This window comes from Manis pentadactyla, chromosome 2 (genome assembly GCF_030020395.1).
Source record: "Manis pentadactyla isolate mManPen7 chromosome 2, mManPen7.hap1, whole genome shotgun sequence".
Classification (NCBI taxonomy): domain Eukaryota; kingdom Metazoa; phylum Chordata; class Mammalia; order Pholidota; family Manidae; genus Manis; species Manis pentadactyla.
This window is the reverse complement of record NC_080020.1, coordinates 185,279,321-185,300,311: the sequence shown is the minus strand read 5'-3', so window position 1 is coordinate 185,300,311 and position 20,991 is coordinate 185,279,321. Positions and strand designations below refer to the sequence as shown.

General features: G+C 46.5%; 1 protein-coding gene across 6 annotated transcripts in view; it reads right to left on the bottom strand.

Moving 5' to 3' along the window:
• Positions 1–20,991, bottom strand: part of BCL11A (BCL11 transcription factor A) — a 98,800-nt gene that overhangs the window by 10,590 nt on the left and 67,219 nt on the right. For all 6 annotated transcript variants that reach the window (XM_057497183.1, XM_036926007.2, XM_036926008.2 and 3 more), the window contains one exon: positions 4,957–5,058. In XM_057497183.1, coding sequence (XP_057353166.1) covers positions 4,957–5,058 — 102 coding nt within the window. The remainder of the gene's footprint in view (positions 1–4,956; positions 5,059–20,991) is intronic.

Here is a 20,991-nt window from a genome sequence, read left to right as displayed (position 1 = left end):
AGCCATTTCACTTCTGTGCCTCTCTTCCCTCATTTGTTAAGGTAAGGACTAGGACAGGTGACCTGAGGGAAACTTTTCTGCTTCCTAAATCCCGTCTTTCTAGTCCCCTCCCAGGTGGCAGGTGAACTTTCTCAATAGGCAATCATTTCATAGAGGTATCACAAAAGAGAAGGTCAACCCATTACAATTCTCTATGGCCCGAGAGAGGCTTTTAATATTAGCCTGAAACACACTAATTGTTGATACTGTTAAAAATGAGAAGGTACTCCTAAAATAATTCCATTGAAGAGAGACTAGCAACATTCTCACCTCCCAGCCTGCGTGAGGGTCAGTGAGTCCCAATTCTTGTTCCACAAAACCCACAGGGACTCCTAGTTTTATCTCATGGGATGTTGCAAAAATCTCAAAAGGAAATTTAACAACAGGCTGTACCAAATCTTTAGGAGGTGTACCCCAGTGAAATGAATGCAAGTCTAGAGAAGTTAGGAGGAGTGGCCAATGCCAACTTAAGCAGACACAGCATCCCAGTTTAAGGACAGTTAAAGCAGCTAGCACCGTGACCTGCAGCAGGCTGAGAAATGCTACACTATTCTCCTCCTCATTATTTTGAGAGGCTAACAACGTGAACCAAATTATACAACATCCTGCGCCCTCGGCTGAGCCTCAGCTCCAGTTGAGAAAGAAACAGAAAGATACAGTTCAGCTAGTCAACTCTTTGGCCAGTAGCCAAGCCGTCTGGAGAGGGGCCCTGCTTAAGTCACATTATTTCTCTCTCACTGAAAAGAACCCGAGAGTGGTAAATGCCACTCTGGCAAAGAGGGGCCAGCTTGACTTCACAATCATTCATTTTGGGAGATAGCTAAATTAAAATATATATATATATACACACACACACACAGATATACATATACACTAAGGGAGTAGCTAACTATTTTACCAGTCAACTATAGCATTTAAAAGGGCATAAATTGTGGCCAAAGAACAAAGATGAGAAAAATAGATAACTTCCCAGGAAATCCAAAAAAGACAGTGTATAAAACACAAATGAGAAGTAACCAATGTTAGCCCCTCTTTTTAAAGAGGGCTAGCAGAGTCCCCTAAGGCCCCAGCTAGTATTTACCAGTAACTTTTTTTAAAGTAAAAAATTCACCGTGGAGCTAAGGAGTGGGAATGAGGCATTAATCAATTATGATTCCTCTGCTTAACAAATCAGAAAGAAAAGCTGGCAGGGTCTTCTCTGGAGCCCTGAACACTCATTCCAAAATGAGCCAGCCTCACTCAAGCACTTGTCTCAATAATGGACTCCCCACCCTGACCTTACAATTTACTTTACAATACATTTATAATCTCACTCAATATATCCCACTCCTGGGTAAATCTCTTAACAAGATTAGATGATAAGATACCAAAATTAGGTTTCAAACATTTGCCTAATGTGGAAGGGGGAAAAAAAAAAGGCAGAAAGATTTTGAAAGAAAACGCTGACATTAGTATCACATTATCCGCCTATTTTTGTTTGCCTCTTCTCTTCAAAGAGAAATAAAAGGCACCACTGAGAGTATTTTCATAAATTTTTTGTTGTTGTTGAACAATGACTCGGGGTCCTAAATAGGCAGGAAAAAAACTATCTGGTTCCAACTCCCATGACCCTCGGTGGCTTTCTCCTTTGCCTCTCTAGGACTTGGTGTTATTATCATACATTTAGCCTGACAATCTGAATTGGGTAAGTAAAAAGGAGATTTGTCAGCTGAAGCAAGTCCTTAACACTTTTATAGCTCCAAATGCCTTAAAATCAGATTTTATAATATTCTGTTGAAACCCAAGACTGTACCCATAATTAGCGATGGCTGGTTTCACACTGGCCAGGGATGCAGCCATTGATAAATGCCGAAATCTATTGCACTACATTAAGATCTCAACTGTATCCTTTCAAGAAGACTCAAACAAGAAAAGTTCACTTTATTTTGCTGCCCTGAGCTTCCTAAAATTTTGTTTTCAGAGCCAGTTATGTGATCATACTACAGTTATGTTAACACTGTGCTGTTCTCCTCCCCTCTCTCATACATCAGGTCAGAGAAAATGGCATTTTATCTTATAATGAGCACACAACATACAGTTTCCACTATCGCATTTTAGTATGCCCATCAACTAGATATTCTAGATCATAAGGGCAGCTAGTGTAATCATAATGTCAATGAGAAGGGCTGTTACGATTGAGACTAAAGATTACATGGAAAGAGCTGTTTTGAAACTGGTAATTATTACCAGTCCACTAATAGCAAATGATGCATTACAGTTTCACCATATAATCTGTATTTCACTCAGCTCATGCCAGTGTACCATATTATATTAGAGTGCTCACTGATTCTAAATTCCTAAACTGCAGTCATCAATAAATGTGTTACTTGCCATAATTTGTGAAATTACTTTGTTCATAACATCTTTGATGGTTTAGAAAGACCAGAATTGATTTCCTGCATGGCAAAATTAGAGCTACATTGATTTATTGATGTGTAAAATATAATAATATTCTTCATTTACTCTGATGAAAATCCAGCTTCTCAATTTGAGAGCCTCATTGGGCATTTGCGGGGATTGTTTTGATTTAGAGCAATAAACTGAGACCTGGCCCCAGGCACAGAAACTCGAGGCATCAAAATGGTTAAAATCAGCTATTAGCTCACCCACTGGCTTTTATTTTATTTCATTTTTATTACATGGGAAGGAATGACCCCATTTCTGGTTTGTCACCTAGGTGAGTCATATGACCTAATAAGCCTCAGGATTTAGAAGGACAAGGAGGTTTGGCTGGACCCCTGGCACTACTATTTACTAGCTTGTGGCTCTGGGACAGTTATTTATTTTCTCTGAGCCTTAGGCTTCCTACCTGTAAAATGAGCATAAAAATAGTACCTTGAAGAACCTTGAGACTCAAATGACAGATACACAGAAAAGCCTTCTGTAAACCAGCAGGTCCAACATGAATGTGAGTTCTCATTACTACCAGGCTTGATTAGTTACCTAGAGTGATGACTAACCACATTACACACCCAGAAGGGCTTCCACAGGAAGGCTGGAATCCAGAATCCAGGCCTTCCCCCAGGCCAAGGGGAGGCCCCGGGTAGAGGAAGTCAGGAGGGGACAACTGTAAGGCCCATGACTGTGGTCTACCAGCAGGGAGGCCACAAGGTAAGTGTTAAGTGCCCTGCAAGCCAAGGACGCTGGCTAAGGCAGCTGAGTGGGGTGGGGGTCAGCTTTGCTCAAAAGCTTTCTGGAACCCCACAACCCATTTCCACATACCTTGTTCTGGTCACTCCTAAACTGGTCCTGCCAGCATAGGTATCAGCAAACTAGGCACTCTCCCTTTGCAGGAAGTGGGGTTGAAGACAGGGCTTCCATATCAGGCTCCTAGTTTCCCAACCCCCACACCAAACTCCCTCCCCGCGGGAGGATCAAGTGGCAGACAGAACTGCACTGTTACACAGGCCAGCAGCCCTTGGCCACTTGGCCCCACCCCTCTCCCCACTGGCCCACTCCCTTCCTCTAACTTCCTTCCAACGGTGGCTCTGTTCCCACAGCCAAGCGCGGGCCCCAGGCACCCCGAAACAAGGAGAGCTTTCCCCACCCAGTCAGCATGCAGGGACTCGAAACCAGGAGTCCAACCCCCTAAACTCTCTGCAATCTGTGACCTAACCCAGGCTTAGGCCCAGCTTGGTGTAGTGGGGTGGCGGGGGCAGAGGACGTGCTTTTAACCCCTGCACCACCCAGCCCTCAGGACCCAAGGGCTTGTGAAATCCACACAATAATTCTTTGTTCCTAGGATTACCTAGGAGTTAACAAAAATAAACAACTGGCTTCCAATCTGGTCTCAGGGTGCATGCCCTGCCCTGCAGACACCATCTACCGGACAGTCAGGTCTAGTTTACCTCCCATCTAAAAAGCAGTCCCCTTTATAACACAAACTCCTACATCTCGCTCTTCCTTATTTTCTTTCCATGACATTTTCCCTTTCTTTTTTTCTTTCCACAACAGGTGATTTTTCATCACTTCCAAAATAAAAATACTTTCCTTAGATAAGCATTAGATGTCACACTTCTTTTTTTTTCCTTGAACCTGTGTTTTATTTGGGGTGGAATCGACCCTCCTACCCCACCTGACTATTTAGTCATGCATGACTCATATCATTTATTCCTACATAGAGAAGCAAAGTGATTACCTTCTAAAACATCTTTAAGAAGGATTTTTTATAAACATTCAAATCTGCATTTCATAAAAACGTCCCCACTGTAGAAGTTGGCTTGAACAAGTAATTGGGTGGTGGTAGTGATGGTGGTATCTTTGAATGTAAGCAATAATGCTGTGTATTTTTTCTCTAAAACTAAAAGAAAAGCAAGTACAAATTATATATGTATGCACATATATACCATGTATATATAAAAATATACCATGTAGTACATATAAATACACAGATAACATATATGCATATATATAACATAAATGTATATATAACATGGCATGGGAAGAACTCTGGAGTAACTCTAAAGTGACTCCTTTTGGTTCTGGCCTCTACTAAACATATATGCTACGGAATACATTCAAAGTCCTAAATGAGGCCAGGGGAGTGAATGTCCTGCAATAAAACGGGCCTGAACACTCAGATATACACAGTCACTAGCCACGGAGCCAGACAAGACCCTGGGGAGGAGACCACAGGGACAAGCTGCTGTCAGCTCCATGCCATCAGCAAGGAAGGAAAGAAAAGTGGGCAGGGAAAAAGTCACTGGGGACTGAGTGAAGTTGGGGAGATGTGCCAAGAGAGTAATGGAACAATACGTATGCAGATACCAATCTCTTTGGGAAGTAACTCCTTTCAGGACTTAAAAAGTAAGGGTAATTTCCAGCAATTCTCATCTCCATACACACAGACATTTGTAGAAGAAGTAATGCTCAACTTACAAATACCCTGCGGGGCATATTCTGCACTCATCCCAGGCGTGGGGATTAGAGCTCCGTGTGCCGAACGAGGGGAGGAGAGGCCCCTCCAGTGCAGAAGTTTATCTGTGAAAGAAACCCAAAATTAGGCACTAACGCTATAAACAATGTGCATCATAAACCACAGGATATCACATTTCAATTCCATTAAAATAAATCAACATCATCACGACAGCCTTGCAGACAGTTAACCAGCCTAAGGCCTGTATCACCAGAACACTGGTGAGTTATTTCCCAAAGTTCTGTGTTTTTTTAAATTTTGGTCTTTTTGACAAGGGAATGAATGGTTTGTTTTGGGTGTGTGTGGGGGTCTTTGATTCATTTGTTTGCTATTGTTTGCTTGTTGTCTTATAATAAGAGATGGCTAAGTAGCAAGGAGAAATTGGTAATATTATGGGCAGGCGGGTAAAATGGGGGGATTTATCTGCAAGGCTGGTTTACATGCATACATTACTTTATAGACAAGCCCAAGCAAAAAACAATATGCTCACAGGAAATGAGTGAATTTGTGAATCATTTACAGAGAGTCCCACTCTGCCTTCCCTGTCCCTCTGCGCCCCCTTCCCATGCTGTATTTATGACGGCATCTTCAGTCACAGGAAACCTTAGGCATTTCAGGACTTGATTGGGCCACACTCTAGAATTCTGTTGAGGCAGTACCACATACAGGCATCGCTTCTTACAACACAAGACAGTGGAGAGTAAAGATTAGACTTCCGGAGTTAAAACCACTTTGGCCAAGATCCCACCTTGCGAGTGAGGAATCTTACCATTAAATGACAAGGAGAGAACCAGCTGTCCAATAAGAGCAATACCAGAAAAGTGGCCTACCTTCTCCATGGCTACTGCACTGTGTTGCACTCTGGTGAGGAAAAGGGACTTTTCACACTAATAAACATAAATCCAGAAGTAAATCAAGCATTTCTAGCACTGAGACTTTTGTGAGAAAGGAAATATTTGGTTTGTGCAACCTGGGGATTATATGGTTTATGTGGTGAGTTCCTAGCTTTTTCAAGTCCACCTTGAGCTAACCAAGCATGTAGAGGTCAACCTTGAGACAGAGTGGAGGCTAGATGGAGGAGATGCTCAGTGTGCTTAGAGGCTTGGAGTTGGTGATGACTAGGGGAACCAGCAGAGAAGAAAAACAGACTCGTGGTGAGTAAACAGAGTATGTTTTCCATTAGCTTAATATTAAGAGCACTTAAAGGTGTTGTACTCCAGGAGAGCAGGTCTCAAGTGTAAAATACATCCTGTTCCCCTTGTATGGATCCCATTGCCAAGAACAGCCAGGGCAGTTGGCACAAGGCTTCCTTTCATGGAGAGCCTGGTGGTAACAATGGCAGGTCACTGGTGGAAGCTCTTCTCCACACAGGGCATAAATCTGCTGGTACCAGGCCTGCACAGGGAGGCTGCTGTGGGCGCTCCACCTGGCCTGAGACCATCCATTGAGGAGTGCTCTCCTCCCTGACCCCAGAAAGTGAACAAATACCACAAAATGAATTGGCAAAAGTGTGAAGATTAGACTTCAAAAACAAGTATGTCTTCATCTTGCTGTTTCTGTTAAGTGAATTGAGAGCATGGGGTAAAATTAACTGCAGATTTAGTCACAGTGCTTTTCAACAAGAAATCTGAGAATTCATTTTTGCACTTGTTCTTGCCTCAGCTATTCCATAGGTCCGTTTGTCGCCAAGGCTGAGATGCTTCTCTTAGGAGACCCCCACAACTGACGTGCCCCTGGGGACCCCAGCATGAACAACCATGTACTGGGACCCTCACACAAGGCAGGCCGGATTCCAAATTCCCTGCCACCTCCTCTGGGAAGAGAGCCCAAGCTGCCTGCACAGGCCTCCGGCTGGAAATGGGAAAACTGCTGACCTAATCCGGGCCCGACCACTGGCCGTGTCTCTGGCTGGCAAACCCGTCAGCCCTGAGCAAGCTGAGCCACAGCAGCAGCCAGGCCCCTTTCCCCGCAGCGCCAGGATGCACGGCAGAGCAAGGGTTCAGCAAGGACAGTACCTGAGGATCTGGCCCCCATTATTCTGTTTTTGTATTTTGAGTTGGCAAAAAAACCTTAGAGGTTGTCATATCTATGCCTTTGTTTTACAGATGGGGAAACTGAGGCCTTGAGAAATTGAATGACTAGCCCACACCTGTATTAATGGTTAAGCACAAAGTGAGATCAGAACCAGTCTCCCGATCCCTGTCCAGGGCTCTCCCCTGGGATACCCAGCCATCTCCTCCCCTCTGCTGTTTCTGCCCTGGTCCACTGCACCCAAGAAGTGCCAGTAGAGAGGGTTCTGTCTCCAGATCCAGGAGCAGAAACAACTTCTAACAACCTCTTGGGGGAGAGGCCAGCCCAGAGGTGTTGAGTGAGCCTTTGAAAAGGTTCAAATGAACAGACTGGTTTCAGAATTGGAAAACAATACCTGGTCATCTTCCTGTACCTCCTGGCTCACCCCCACTGTTTTCACCCTCTACCTCCGCTGCCCTGCAGAATTAACCCGGGAAGAGAAACCAACCATTACTATCAGCCTGAGCTACTGACATGGTCTTTGTGAGAGGGACTCATACTTGCATTTCTCTTCCTCCAGGAAGAGAATCAAGCAAAGGCAATGGGGACCCCCGCTGACACTGCTGCCTCTCCCACTGAACCCGCACAACCTTCTCCTTGGCAAGCAGAATCGAAGTTCACACAGGAACTGGAAATGCTAAATTGTTAATGGCCTCCCTAGGGCTTAACTTCTTGCTATGATGCTTTCAATTATTTCATCACGGTTTAGGCAGAATAAAGTCTCACTATTAACGCTTCTAAGCATCACACTCAATGAACAGCTTGGCCTCCCCAGGCTGAGGGCCACTCCTCTTCCCTCTCCCCAGGGAGAGATGGTCTGGGGTAGATGGCTGGGAGGTGGTGATATAGCTCCACTCTCACTGTTTCCTTGGTGGTACATTTAGGGCAGTGGCTCTCAAAATGTAGACCCCAGCCCAGCATCAGCATCCCCTGGGAGCTTGTTGGGAATGCAAATTATCAGGCCCCACCTCACACTTAATCAAAACCTGAGTGGGGAGGGGTAGCAATCTGCATTTAACAACTCCTCCAGGTGATTCAAGTGCACAGTCCCATTTAATAAGCACCGTATTTGGGTAGGGGAAATACGGAGGCTGGAAGCTTTGATGTTCTCCTGGCAGAGACCCAGAATGGCTCTGAGGCTGTCATCCCTTCTGTCTGGAACTCAGCTCCTTTAGGACTGGAGCAGTCAAAAACACAGCAAGCTTGGAAGATCCCTAAGGATCCCTCCATGAGTAATCTGAGGTCCCACCCTCCCTGACAGGACAAGGAACAGTCCCAGGCTTTCTATAAGAAGGGGATGCTCTTGGCATAAGACAACATCTAAACCAGCTTATGTCAGGCAGATGGTGGCCTCACTGCTTCCCTAAAAGCTGAAAGGTTTGAGACTGTAGCTGTGGCAGGCTGTGTGGATGGAGCAAGAACTGGACTCCTGCTTCCCTTTCTGGACTCTCAAATGTGACATGGTGCCCTCTTCTGAAGCAGCCTTTCAAATGCCTTGTACTCCCCTGGTGAAAGGTGTTTTAACCTGTGCTGTTTTATAAAGGTCTCTCCAGACCCAGCATTGCCATCTGGGGCCTCAGAAATGCCTTATGCATTATTCAGTTGCAACATTTCCTTATGGCTGAATAAAAAATAATCTTATTTTTCAGGTCTCATTAAAAATCTGCAACAAAATTGGAAATGCTTTTGATTTAATGTTATGCATTGGTCACTTTACATTTCTAAACACCTTTGGTGCCAACTTTTGATGCAGAGCTCTATAGGTCAGGTGGGATGTCCCTGGAATTTAAGGTCCTTAACTCAAGTTTCAGGTTTCCTCAGGAACATCTCAAAGATTCCTTTATTTGTACCATGCTATTTGTTTCTGAAACTGATCACTGGATGTGTAATACAGCCACATTACTGTTACTAATCAACAAATAAAGCTGCTTATCTACAGATGTATCTGAACAGCTAAGCACACAGCATCATTTCCAACACCCTTAACGACTGCTCTGGGTTCCTGACTTTGATCAGGCATTAAAATCCCAGGCCTCTCAAGAGGAGTACATAGGCTGTATAGCTGTTTGCTGTTTACTAGAATGTATTTGTATGTATATATACTGCTTTTCTTAAACATACCTTTTTAGATAACTTCCCTGTTTTTCCAGTGAGACAGGGTACAAAAGAAGCAGAGCCCTCCCCAAGCGGAAGGAGTTGCCCTGCAAAGCCATGACCTCCCATTCACCTTGGGTCTTCAAGAAAAGAATGCATGCAGAGCCACCACAGTGGGGAGCGATCTCTGTATTGGTGACGGCCCAAAATAAAGGACCCTTCCTGTCCCTTCCCCGATTCTCAAATTCCGTCTCCCCCAAGCCAGTAGCCAGCTTACTGACTGCACTTAAAATGCATCCTGAAAGTGTATAAAGTTCCCTGAATGAACCAATTCCAGTTCTGTCAATATTACTGGATCCAAACCACAAAAATAGCATCAGTGCAGCTAGTCTGGGCTAGAGGCTTCTTTATCTAACCGGAAAGCAAATCCACTGAATGTCCTTCTAGCTCTTGACCCTTCGTTCATGATAGACACCAGCAACTCTTGCTCATATTCTATGACTTATCAGAGTATTAGAGAGCAAACATTAGCTATGCCTATGTCTTGAGTCATGTCAATCTAAACTGGAAATGCGCCAGCTTTATCATCACTAACAGACTTCTTAATTAACCTTCTGATATTGTCAAAATCACATTCTCTTTTGTTCTAGAAATGAGCATTTACATGAGCATCTTTTCTATCACTGCTTTCCATTTACTAGCTAAGGTTTTACCAAAACGTGATGCTGTTTAAAAAGTGTATTCTGTACAAATGAAAGCAAACGAAAATTCTAGCAACATCACACTACAGAATTTCTTCGCTGCAACTTGCTTGTGGTCCTCATATTCCTTGATACGTCAATGACTTTAATTTCATCACTCACTCATTCAAAAACTTTCTTTTTTGATCAGTTCTATTCTTTCAGAGCCTTGATTACCTAAACAGTATGTTACTAATTTCACCTTTTAAGAGTTCTCCTGCTGGAATTTCTCTACAGGGTAAGGGGAGGGAGAGATGACATCTTTCCTGCCCCTTTTATCTATAAAAATGCATAAAATGCAAGCCACCAATCTGTCAGGACTAAACAAAATTTTCTGCAATCTGTGTCTTTAACATAAGCAAAGCATATAATTCAAAAAATAAAAAAAAAGAGCTTGCTTTTCTGAAGAATAACTAAACCAAAGACATTGTGTTCCATCTTTGTGTTGAAATGCAGATTTCCCACTAAAAGGCAAATCCTTCATTTCAAAAGGTTGAATAGGATGGTACTTAAAAAAAGAATTCCAGCTGGTTAAATTTAGGGTGTTGAAAAAAGTTCACTCCAATAATATTCTTTGGCTCTGAGCCCAAAGTATTTTCACTTGATTGTGAATTAGATAAATTTTTATTACTCTTTAAGCTGTTGCCTTGGAATTGTGGAACTTATCAAGGAGACTGGAAGGGCAGCTGCCTAAAATGACAATTTGTCTTAGAACAGTTTTTTTCCCTTTGTTTAACAGTGTACCTCACTATGCAAAAATGTGTGTACCCATTCCTTCATTTTGTCATGTATTCATTCAACAACTATTTGCCAAGTGCCTATGATGCCCAAAGCAATAGGCTAGCCTCTGTGGGTGACACAGAGAAAACTCAGCCACAGACTTCCTTACAGGAGCCTTCATCCAGCAGGGAAAATAAGGCCTGGACAGAAATCGCTCTACTTCCGTGCAGAAAATGGGTCATGAGAGTTGCACAAACTGATATGGCAATTCAAAGGAAGAGAATTATTAATTTGGAAGGGAAAAGAGCAGCTTTAGGGAGAAGTGACTTATGAACTGGACCTGGAGAGCCAAGAGGATGGACTTGATAAGCAAAAGGAGAGGCAGGGAAAGATACTCAAAGAAGCAGAGCCCAAGGTGTGCACAGAGCGAGCAGGGCCCAACAGATAGTCACTAGATCCGAGCGTTGAACACTGACCCGCTCAGCTGGCAGCAGAGGACACAGTCGTCTGAACTAAACCCACTGAGGGCTTTGGTGACTCTCTCAGCTTTCACAAGTTCATATTTTCAAAAATCACATTTTCTTAAAATAGGGGACACAGCCATCTCCTGTGAAACGTTTTATGAAAATTCATCTGTCCAATACCGTTCCCCCTGCACCTTGATTCCCCCCCTCCCCCAATGAGTGGTGGGTGGTCTGCTAAGGCAGAGTTCACTGTGTTTTATTCCTCTGAGTCACACAAACAAGTGTTGATAGACATGTTCTTCTTTCGATACACTACTGCCTCCCTGGCTTAAATAATCTATTTCAGATGTATCACTGCCAGTTTAAGATGAGCTTGTACTTGCTGACACATTTTCAACAAATGACCAGGCAAGAAACATGGAGGTTTTCCTAGGTGCTTTGTCGCTTCTATCATCAACTTGACCTTCCCTCCAAATTTCCCTTTTCTTCTCTTCGAAGAGGGAGGGCGGGGGTAATCTTACTCCCACTCTGAGTCCTTACTTGAGGATTTTGTTTGTGTGTGGTGGGGTGTGCGTGAGTGAGTGTGTGTGTGTACAGGCTTGCCTGTACCTGAGGTATTTTTCAGGTTACTGGGGGGAATTTGAGAATGAATTTTAAAGGCGCCTTGCCCACTGTGTTCCCCCATAAGCCCCACTGAACCGCACTCTCCAGATTCTTTCCTTCCTTAAGGATGTCAGGGACACAGTCCTCCGGAGAGACCGCAGGAAAAAAGTCAGGATCTAGGTTCTTCAGTCCCAGCTCTGCTGCTCCCTGTGTGACCTTGAGCAAAATCCCTTCCCCTTTATGGCCCTAAGTTTTCTCATCTTCCAAACGAGAAGACTGTTGGATGGGTGACTTCTCTCTCCTGTTTCCCTTGCTAGTCAGAGTCTACTTAGTAACCAGGTCTAGGGGAGGATCTGGGACTCAATGAGGAGACCTAGCCTGGGTCATCCTAGAAGCTGGCTAGGACAGGCCTGTCGTTTCCCCACCGCACCAGGACTTTGCAGGGATCAGCAGGAACATACAGGCAGTGGGGGCTCTGGTGGTGGATTTCAACCTCCTGGAGCACAGACTTGCAAAGTTCCCCTGCCTGAGCTTCAAGGAGGAAACTTAGGTGGGTCCTGAGCCAAAGAGACTGAAGGTCACAGAGAACCAGGAAAAAACTTCCCACAAACTCAGGCTAAATGTCAAGGGAAAAGGTCTTGGCTGCCCGTGCCAGAAGGCCAGTGGCAAAGCTCGGCCCCGTGCCAGAGCCTGGCACCCACTGCCCGAGAAGGCACACACAGGACTCTAAGAAAAGCCCGAGTCTTCTCCCAGGAACCTCAAACCAGGGGCAAGGCCCCAGCGTCCAGTGGTCCCTGCCCTCAGCCAACTGGAAGGGTTCCTGGAAAGCCATGTGTAAAGTGGATTTCTGGAAACTGAATCACGTTGGCTAACCAACGTAATTTCAGAGATGTTTCATCACCCTTCACGCTCATCGAAAACTGGCAGGGCTTCTAACGTTTTACCTTCTAAGTGCTTCTTCCTCCAACCCCTCCCCAACCTCTCCGTCGAGTAGTTAATGATCTGTAAACAAACACTTTAAATTCAGTGGGGGAGCTCACTATTTAAAGGAACCCTATGGCGAAACCTTTTGAAAAGTTAACAATCTTTTCTGTAATGTGAAAAATCACCCTCTAATTTATCAGTTTCTGATGATGAGCTTCTGCTGCGCATTGGGCTCGCCTCAGGTGGGGCGGTGCTGCGGTACCTGTGCAGGGGGAGGGGTGAGAGGTGAAGGCGCTGCCCTCAGCGTGCTGCCCACCCCACCGAGCAGCCGCGCCTGACACCAACGCCCTCGCAGGCCCCGCTCAGGCCTCCCACCCCACCCGAGAAAGGACGGAAAAACGGGGAAATCACAGTCCCCACACCTGGCCAGGCCCACACACCACAGTGGAGGCTTGCTGCCCACTGAGGTACCAGATGCCTGGGGAGGGAGGAATGAGCATTCTTCAGCTGAGGGAAGGGAGAGGCTTGGGGCCGTAAAGATGGATCCGAGACAGACCCTACGCTCAGCAAACGTTTCATTCTGATAACAGCCAGGGCAGAGGAGGACTTGGCTATCAAAGCCAGCAGAACATGCAACTCCCAAATTACTCTGAAGAGGCCACTCTGAGCCTTTTTATCTGTGTCAACTCACAACAAATGTAATTTATGCCTCTATATCACTGTTTTCATCAGTCTCGAGAAAATACCAGAATAAGCTTAAGAAAACCAAGCTTTTAGGGCTTATGAGAAGACCCTTGATGTTTTCAGGTGTCCTGGGGCACTGTGGAGCGGGAGCTCGGAGAGGGGAGCAGCGGTGTTGCTGGAGAGACCAGGGTTGGTAGATGTGAGCATGTCCGAGCAGCACGGCTGCCCTGAGAGCTGGAGAGTTTTCTGGTCTTTTCTTCCAAGACTGATCTATGCAACCCTCCATGGGGAAAGGGCCCAGAAGAGTGAGCCCAGGAGGCTCTAAGCCTGGTCCTTCTTAAGGAAGTACGTCCTGGCCTCTGTGTAGGGCTTCATCACCTTCCCAGAGGGTCCTGCTCACGTTCTGGCCCCACACTAATCCTGTGGGGTGAGGGAAGCTGTCATCCTCACCTCCCCTGCTGGGAAAAGGAAGACCTCAGGAGCACCCTGCTTCAGGTCATGAGGGCAGCACTTCCTGCAGATGAAGCTTTGTGCCTCGTCACCACTCTCCTCAGGAGCTTTCGAGGTGGGCCAAGGCAGAGTACATGGCCTAGACACTGGTCTTATGCCCACGTACAGGCAATCACTTGCCTTCCTGGGACTGTAAAGTGGAGTGTGTGTGTCAGGGTAAGTGGGAAAGGCACACTCTTTGGGCTTAATGCTCTGTGACAATCTTGGCCAAGAGATTCTTAGAACCAGAACTGGCCATTATCCAGAATTAAAATCTATTCTGTCTTATTGTTAACACAGAACTGTGGGAAATTATCTGAACTAATTTAAGGCTTTAGAGCTCTACAAACTAAAAAAAAAAAAAGGGTCTAGCAGGTCAGGCTCTGACATTTCCTCAAGAACAAAACTAGGCTGCCCTCTCGCCTGAGGTGAGATTGAATCAAGAGGGTTCTGGTACTGCGAGACCAGGCCTTGTCCCAAGGCAGCAAGTCCTTCTTTCAGAAACAGGCCTCCGCCCGCCCACAGCTCCTCCAACGTCTGCTACCATCTCAGTCCCTCAGCACCTCCCTCCTCCCAGGCGCAGAGCAGCTAAGCGCCGGCCTCAGCCCTAACCTCTGTCAGAGTCCCAAAGAACAGAGGAGAGGTAGGCATAGCCTATTTATATCAGGCCTCTTTTCTTAGCTTCCTAGTTACTTTCCTGGCTTTCTACCCAATTTCTAATCCTTCATTGACCACTGACCAACCTGGAAAGAATTTCCTGAGTAAAAACAAGATGCTCACATATATAATCTCCAGTCATATGAGAGGCCCCAGTGCAGCCCACGGGGTGGGTGCTGCTCGCCGTTCTGGCACTTACTAATTCTGCTGATTCGATGGGGGTAACACCCCAAGTTATCAGACACCTCCAAGTTCCTCAAAGCAAGAACACAGCTCCCTTCTACCCACTGGGCAGATTCACCTGGGAACTCAGCTTGTGGAAACCTAGTCTCCTGGGCAAAGGGGCCACCGTCCCCCTTTCCCTTCTACACCAATGGGCAGGGATATAAGTTCCCCACACTGCAGGGAAGACCCCAGGCTCATTTTTAATTTTGAATCTCTCTATGACTGTCTGGGCAATGAGGTCTGAGAGGGCTGGCATTCCTAGCCATGCTCCATTTCCATGCGGTCCCAACTAGAAGTCCGACCTGGAGCCACTAATGTCAAGATCCCTCATATCTGTGAGGAGGAGACACGCCGTTATCCCTGACAAGCAAGCCCCCTCAAGCTGAAATCCTTTTGCTTCCAGAGCCTCAACTTTTGTCTGCTGGGCAGAAAGCCCCTCCGTCGCTGGCCCACAGATCTCTCCAGGCATCTCAAGCAAACCCAGTTGGGCGGTGGGGAGTGTGGACGGCAGGGCTGGTGCGGTTTCAAAGAGGCCGACCAGGCAAGAACCATCCTGTACCCCTGCCCCAGCTCCAACACAATAAAATGTCTTTTATCAGTGTAATTCAAGGCAAAGAGTCAAGGGTCTGTCACCATTTTAAAGAGGCTTATTACATGGCCACAAAAATTTGCCTCAGGCTCAAACCTGGCATGTAAGGTATCAGCATGGGACAGGTTCTTTTGATTTTATTTTATTTTCTTACAAAATCTGAAAATGAAATGCTTCTGTCCCTCCCTTCCACCAACGGTTTTTTGATTTATGGGGAGGAGGAAAGAAATCTGAAGTTGACAGGTTGGGACAACTCCGCTCAGCTCTCTCTCAAAAGCTGCTTTTGTTAAACCATACTTCACATTTATGGCCTGCGGCCCTTGGCTAACGCGGCAGTGGCTCCAGTGTGGAGCGGGCTGTGGACTCCTCGGAGGGGGCCCCCGCTGAGATGACTGCCCCCTGCATCTAGGGCTGGGGTCACTGAAGCTTAGGAGCTGAGGCGCAAAGGCCCCTGGTTACACTGCGGAAGGGACAGCAAAGGACATGCCACCCAGTGTCCTCGGCTCCACACGACACTTCTCTTGGGTCCAGGCCTCCAGAGACTATCGTGCATCCAGCAGCACTGGTTTCCCAGATAAAGCCCAAGCCTTCTAAGGACCAGGACTGTACTGCTCATGGGCGCCGGTCTGGATCCCTCATAAATTCTCAGAAATTGAGTGCTACTCAGCGGACTCATCTTCGTTTTGGATTGGCCGACCAGGCGAGAACAACCTGGCTGGAAGCAGTTGCCGTGTAGCCAGTGGTGACCAGAGGACCCTTCACTTCCCAGAGTCATTGAGGTTTCTGCAGTAAATGATTCACCAGCCACAGAGCCTCCAGGTCAGCCTTGACCCAGGAGGTGATTACAGCCCCTTGAAAGTGGCTGCAGGCCCTTTGGTTCACTGTACAGTTTGGCAATCTATAGTTGTATATTTGCTCAATGGTTGTTATGGATGATTAGGTTAATAATTCACTCTCCAAACGCTGTATAATTACACAGTTAGAAGAGTTAACAATAGATGTCAAATTTCGCTAAGTCTTCTGATGAATTGGTCCCAATTACCTAGTCTAGGTCCCTTTCCTCTCCCTCTCAATATTTTTAGCAATCTCCCACACTCTCCTCCACTCTCTTCCCCCACCAATATCCCCATCTTTCTGCTCCCAGAGAAAGGACAGTGTGAAGTCTTTCAGTGTAAATAGTCCTATTTAGAACCCATAGTTTTGCTCCACTGAAAAGGCTTAAATAAGGCTAGGAAGCTGGTTATCGAAGGTGTGCTAACGGCTGGCTGGCCGATCTCACCTGCCTTGGAGGCAGGGGTAAACCTGCAGCAACCTGCACGCCATCACCCGAGCTGCACCAGATCCCGGCACAGCCCTGCGGAGGCCCGGGAAGAAAGAAGGCAACGCCCTGCTCTGTTCCGGGAGGCTGGGGCTTCCCAGCCCAGTGACTGCCAGGGGCCTTGGAAGGTGAAGCCATGGCGATGGGCTTAGGAGACAACCCTGGCAGAGTCCCTTCCTGCCCAGAGCCCCACGTGCAAGTACAGGCCCCTGCCTCTGCTTGGGACATGCTGGAGGGCACAAAGAGAGAGACAAGTACACCCTGGAAATAAACATGGGGCAGGAATCCCAGGAAAAGTAAACACATTTCAAAGCCCAGGGCCTCCCCGCCATCTCTCAGGAGCTAAACCAGGCCCTTTACACCTTTGTTTCATGGTTTTCACATACTACACCTCACCCACCCCAAATGTATCACCTGCTTTCAAAGGGTGAAACAATTTTCCCCGCAGTAGGGCCATGTAGTCAGCTGACCCAGGTCAACCTGGGCTGGAACTGAGGCCACCCAGGCCACAAACTGTAGGGCCTGGCTGCGAAACCCAGGCAAGTCCAGGGGCTTGGAGCACAGCCCAGGGCAGGAGAGGGGACAGAGGCGACAGGGCTGTCCACTGCTGGCTCACAGCTCAGTGACTGCAGCAGACACAGCACTTCGTCTCCATTTCAATGGCTTGTGATATTTTTAAGAGTCATTTTTTGGATGCTCCACCACCTACATCTTTCTCTCACCCATGAGCACACATCCTGCAGGGCTCCAATATTTTAAAGGATGCCGTTCTTCACAGATGAGCTTAATTTTCTAACAGACCCCTAGCACGTTTTATGTTGTGGTAGGAGAACCTTTTGACCTTCACAGTATTCTGGAGTCACAAGAGCCCAGCATGCTCTCCAGGAAGTGAACTGGTAAAAGCCCCAACAGACAGCCCCAAGGAAAATACTGGAGTTCATGAAACCCACTTAGACACAGAGAATGTCTCTGGAACTTCTCGTCAGTTCTAACGCTGGTGTCAAAAGAATGGGGATAACCTGATGTTTCCCAGCTGAGGGCTCGGCTGTCCAGATCTAACCCCCTGCTCAGCAGGGGCGCTCCTGATGCCCAGAATGGGGGACAGACCTTGAAGGATGGATTTCTATACTTTTAGAACATTTGGGGCCATTCTATCCAGAGAGTTTTGTGTGGTTGGAGTTTTTGTTGTTTGTTCAGGTTGTAGTTTCTTTTCCTCCATTAAAAAAAATAAATAAATAAATTTGGAGCTGTGTTTGTTTCCTGTTCGTGGAGCAGACAGAAGGAGCGGGTGCGGTGGAGGAGGTGTGTGGGGAGAAGGCTGATAGATGGAGCAGGGCCGAGAATACCCGGAATTGGAGAAAAGTGAGAAATGAAGCTTTTTCTTGGCTTCCAAACAGTTGTAATTTCTACTGCCACTGCTTAGATCCTGGGCACCAGGCAGAGAGAGTGGGGAAGGGGGCATGTGGCATGACAACTTTGCCACAAATCAGGATTTGGCATTTAAATCCACAGGAAGCAAGAATAAAGGGACTTCTTATTTATAGATTTGCAGATGAATCGAACAAGATAACCAAAATGCACTTCTCGTGTATCTGAAGGAGCAATTCCATTTTCAGACTTGGAAAGTTTCCCATAATTGAGTATCACCCAACCCTAGCAGTGCGCTGCAGCCCAAGGTTAAGATCAGCTTCCTGAAAACCGGTGGGAAGGCTGCTGCTTCAGTGGTAGCTCAAGAATTCTACTTTGAAGGACAGGTTGGTAGCACACTACATTTAACTGGACTCAGTTCAGCTGATTATACAGTTTTCTGGAATATGTAATCGTCTCTTTCTGATGACATTTTAAACATCCAACTAGACAAATAATTGATAGCAGAGTCAAGTGGGAAGATCACTGATTGGCAGAGGCCCCACTGAAACAAATCTTTCTCTCAAACATTACAGGAATGATGCTTAAATCTAACTTTTGCTGATAAATGCTCAAAATCTGATATACTGATAAAGGCACTGCAAGAAAACTTGTACTTCCGCCCGTAACTACTTGGTGCACTGTTTTGAGAAGAATCAGGCAGTGTGATTTATATTATATTTTTTTCCCGTGGATAGTTGCAAGGATAGTGTGGGGGTCTGTGGGGAGAATCAGTACGCTGCTCCTCACATTGCACTTCCTGAGCAATGTCGGCCGACCACCGCCAGTTTACAGCTCACCCCTCTTCTAAGGTGTACCCTATGGTAGAAAAGGGGTCTGGGCAGGGTGATGGCAGAAAGGAAGGCACACAAAGGCCACTCAGGCCTTTGAAAGCTGGTTTAAATCAACACCTCAAACTGGGACTCAAATTCCCCTGCCCTGTGCAAAGAACGCAGCACACGGTCAGGAGGCCTGAGCTCAGGCAAATCCCAGGTGATCTCAGGCAAGTCTCCAAAGGTACAGCTGAAGTCCCACTCGGCCTCCACTGTCTTTCTCCAACCAAGGTAGAACCCAAATCAATTGTTGTCTTTATCATGTGTTTTGATAGTAATATTCTAATACTCAAGTTGTGTCAGTTTGGGGCACTGAGCTCAACAATTCAGAGCCTGTGGAATGCTGCAATGGTCAGAAATAACTCATGGAGCATGCTTGTCTCCGGGAAACATCAAATGAATGAGCCGGCATATTAGCAGACATAGATTACAGTAAGGAGAATCTAACACAGGAGATGGATCTGAATGCTTCGGCTAGCAAGAAAGGCAAGCAACCAAGGATGGGGCCTGAGCATTTGCCCAAAGCATTACTGTGGGAGTTTCTTTTCATTTTTTCTCCCTACCTTTTTTTCTTTTTCTTGTTCTTTCTTCTTTTTCAGTAGGGGGTGTGTTGTTTTCCCTTGAAGCTAAACCATTAAAAGCCGGTTCACCTCTTAGCTTCTGTTAAAAACCAGAAGCTTGTTAGATGTAATGATTATCCGCACCGTGACACTTACTGCATATAAGGGGACTTGTCGAACAGCTTTTCTCTAATTTAGAGCTCCTCCGTTAATTAGAAAGCCCTCAGATTTTCTGCAAATGCAGGTCACTATCGAAGCTCATGCTTTTGATGCTTCGCCTGTGACAGTTGTTGGGCTGCCCTTCCAGGAGCTGGCAGGGTTGTCCAAATTCTGACAGTGTCAGAAAATTCAGTCACCACGGCCGCTCCGCAGGAAGGTACCCATGAGGTGACTGTCCCCTCGCAGTCTGTTTCCCCACAGCCAGCCAACCTGATGAAATCTGCACTCACATTTGGCTAAAAATAGCTGTATCCCATCCCCTCGCCCCCTCTCCCTCTTCCCCTTGTTCTTCTCCTTCCCACATACCACCTCCCTTCCTTCCATCCTCCAACACCCTCTTTCTCTCACCTTTCTACCTCCCTTTATTCTCCCAGCAACCGGAGTCCTCTGCTATGGCCAACAGTCAGCATTCACCAGAAAGGGAAGCAGGTACTACAGATAAACCAGTCTGCTTTTTACTGAAACAGCTCTGATTCTGGGACAGAAACTGCCCCCCTCCTTTTAAAAAAAGAATTCCTATTTGTGCCGGTCAGCAGCTGCACCAGGTCAGACCTGGTGAGGTGGAGGTCGAGTATACTTCCAGCCTGGCTTCTACGCTTTTTCTTCAGGGAAGGGGGAACTTGAGGGGGAGAGAAGAGGAGGAAGGAAGGAAAGGTTAACAACTCAAGCAAAAATGCATATGGGGCTAAGGTTTTCTGCCCTTATCACCATTCCAACGTAAGACCTGGAATTTATAGGAATTCTCACTTAGGAATAGCTCATTATGGGATATGTGCTAGGCAGGTGGGGGGAGGGTGACGTGGCCATGACCGTTTATGTGTGAACTTATGTTTATTTCATTAACTTCATCTAAATTTCACCAAGTTCAGGCCAAAAAGAAATCCTCTGTAACACTTGCCTAAGAAGAGACTTAGCCAAAAAAGGGACCAGTATTTCAACCAAAATAGGAAGTATAAAAACTATTTGCACACCCCCACCCCCCACCACCAACGGACAGCCCTGGAAGAATGCGCTATCCTTTGCCACATTGTTCCCTCATCTCAAATTGACTCATCTCACCAGGGCAATGCCCAGTTCCCTAAGCAGACCCCACTGTTCCTGGAGGTCCCTACAAACAAATGCAGGAGTCTGAGGGTAATGGGAGGCTGGCCTCTCAGCTGCTGGTTCTGAAGTGTGATGAGATGGGCTGGGGCGGGGAGATGCCGCAGGCTACACTGATGAGTTCACTCAAACCCAGAACTAGCTGAAGTCGCAGTGACTGGGCAGGGTGAAGCTCGGTGATCCCAGCAAGACTCCCAAGGACGAAAGCCACCGCGGGCCGCTAACCCCGTGGGGGCTGCGCCTCCAGACATCCTGCTGCTCTCAGTTTGGCCGTTGGCTTCCCGACACCAGTCCTGGGAAA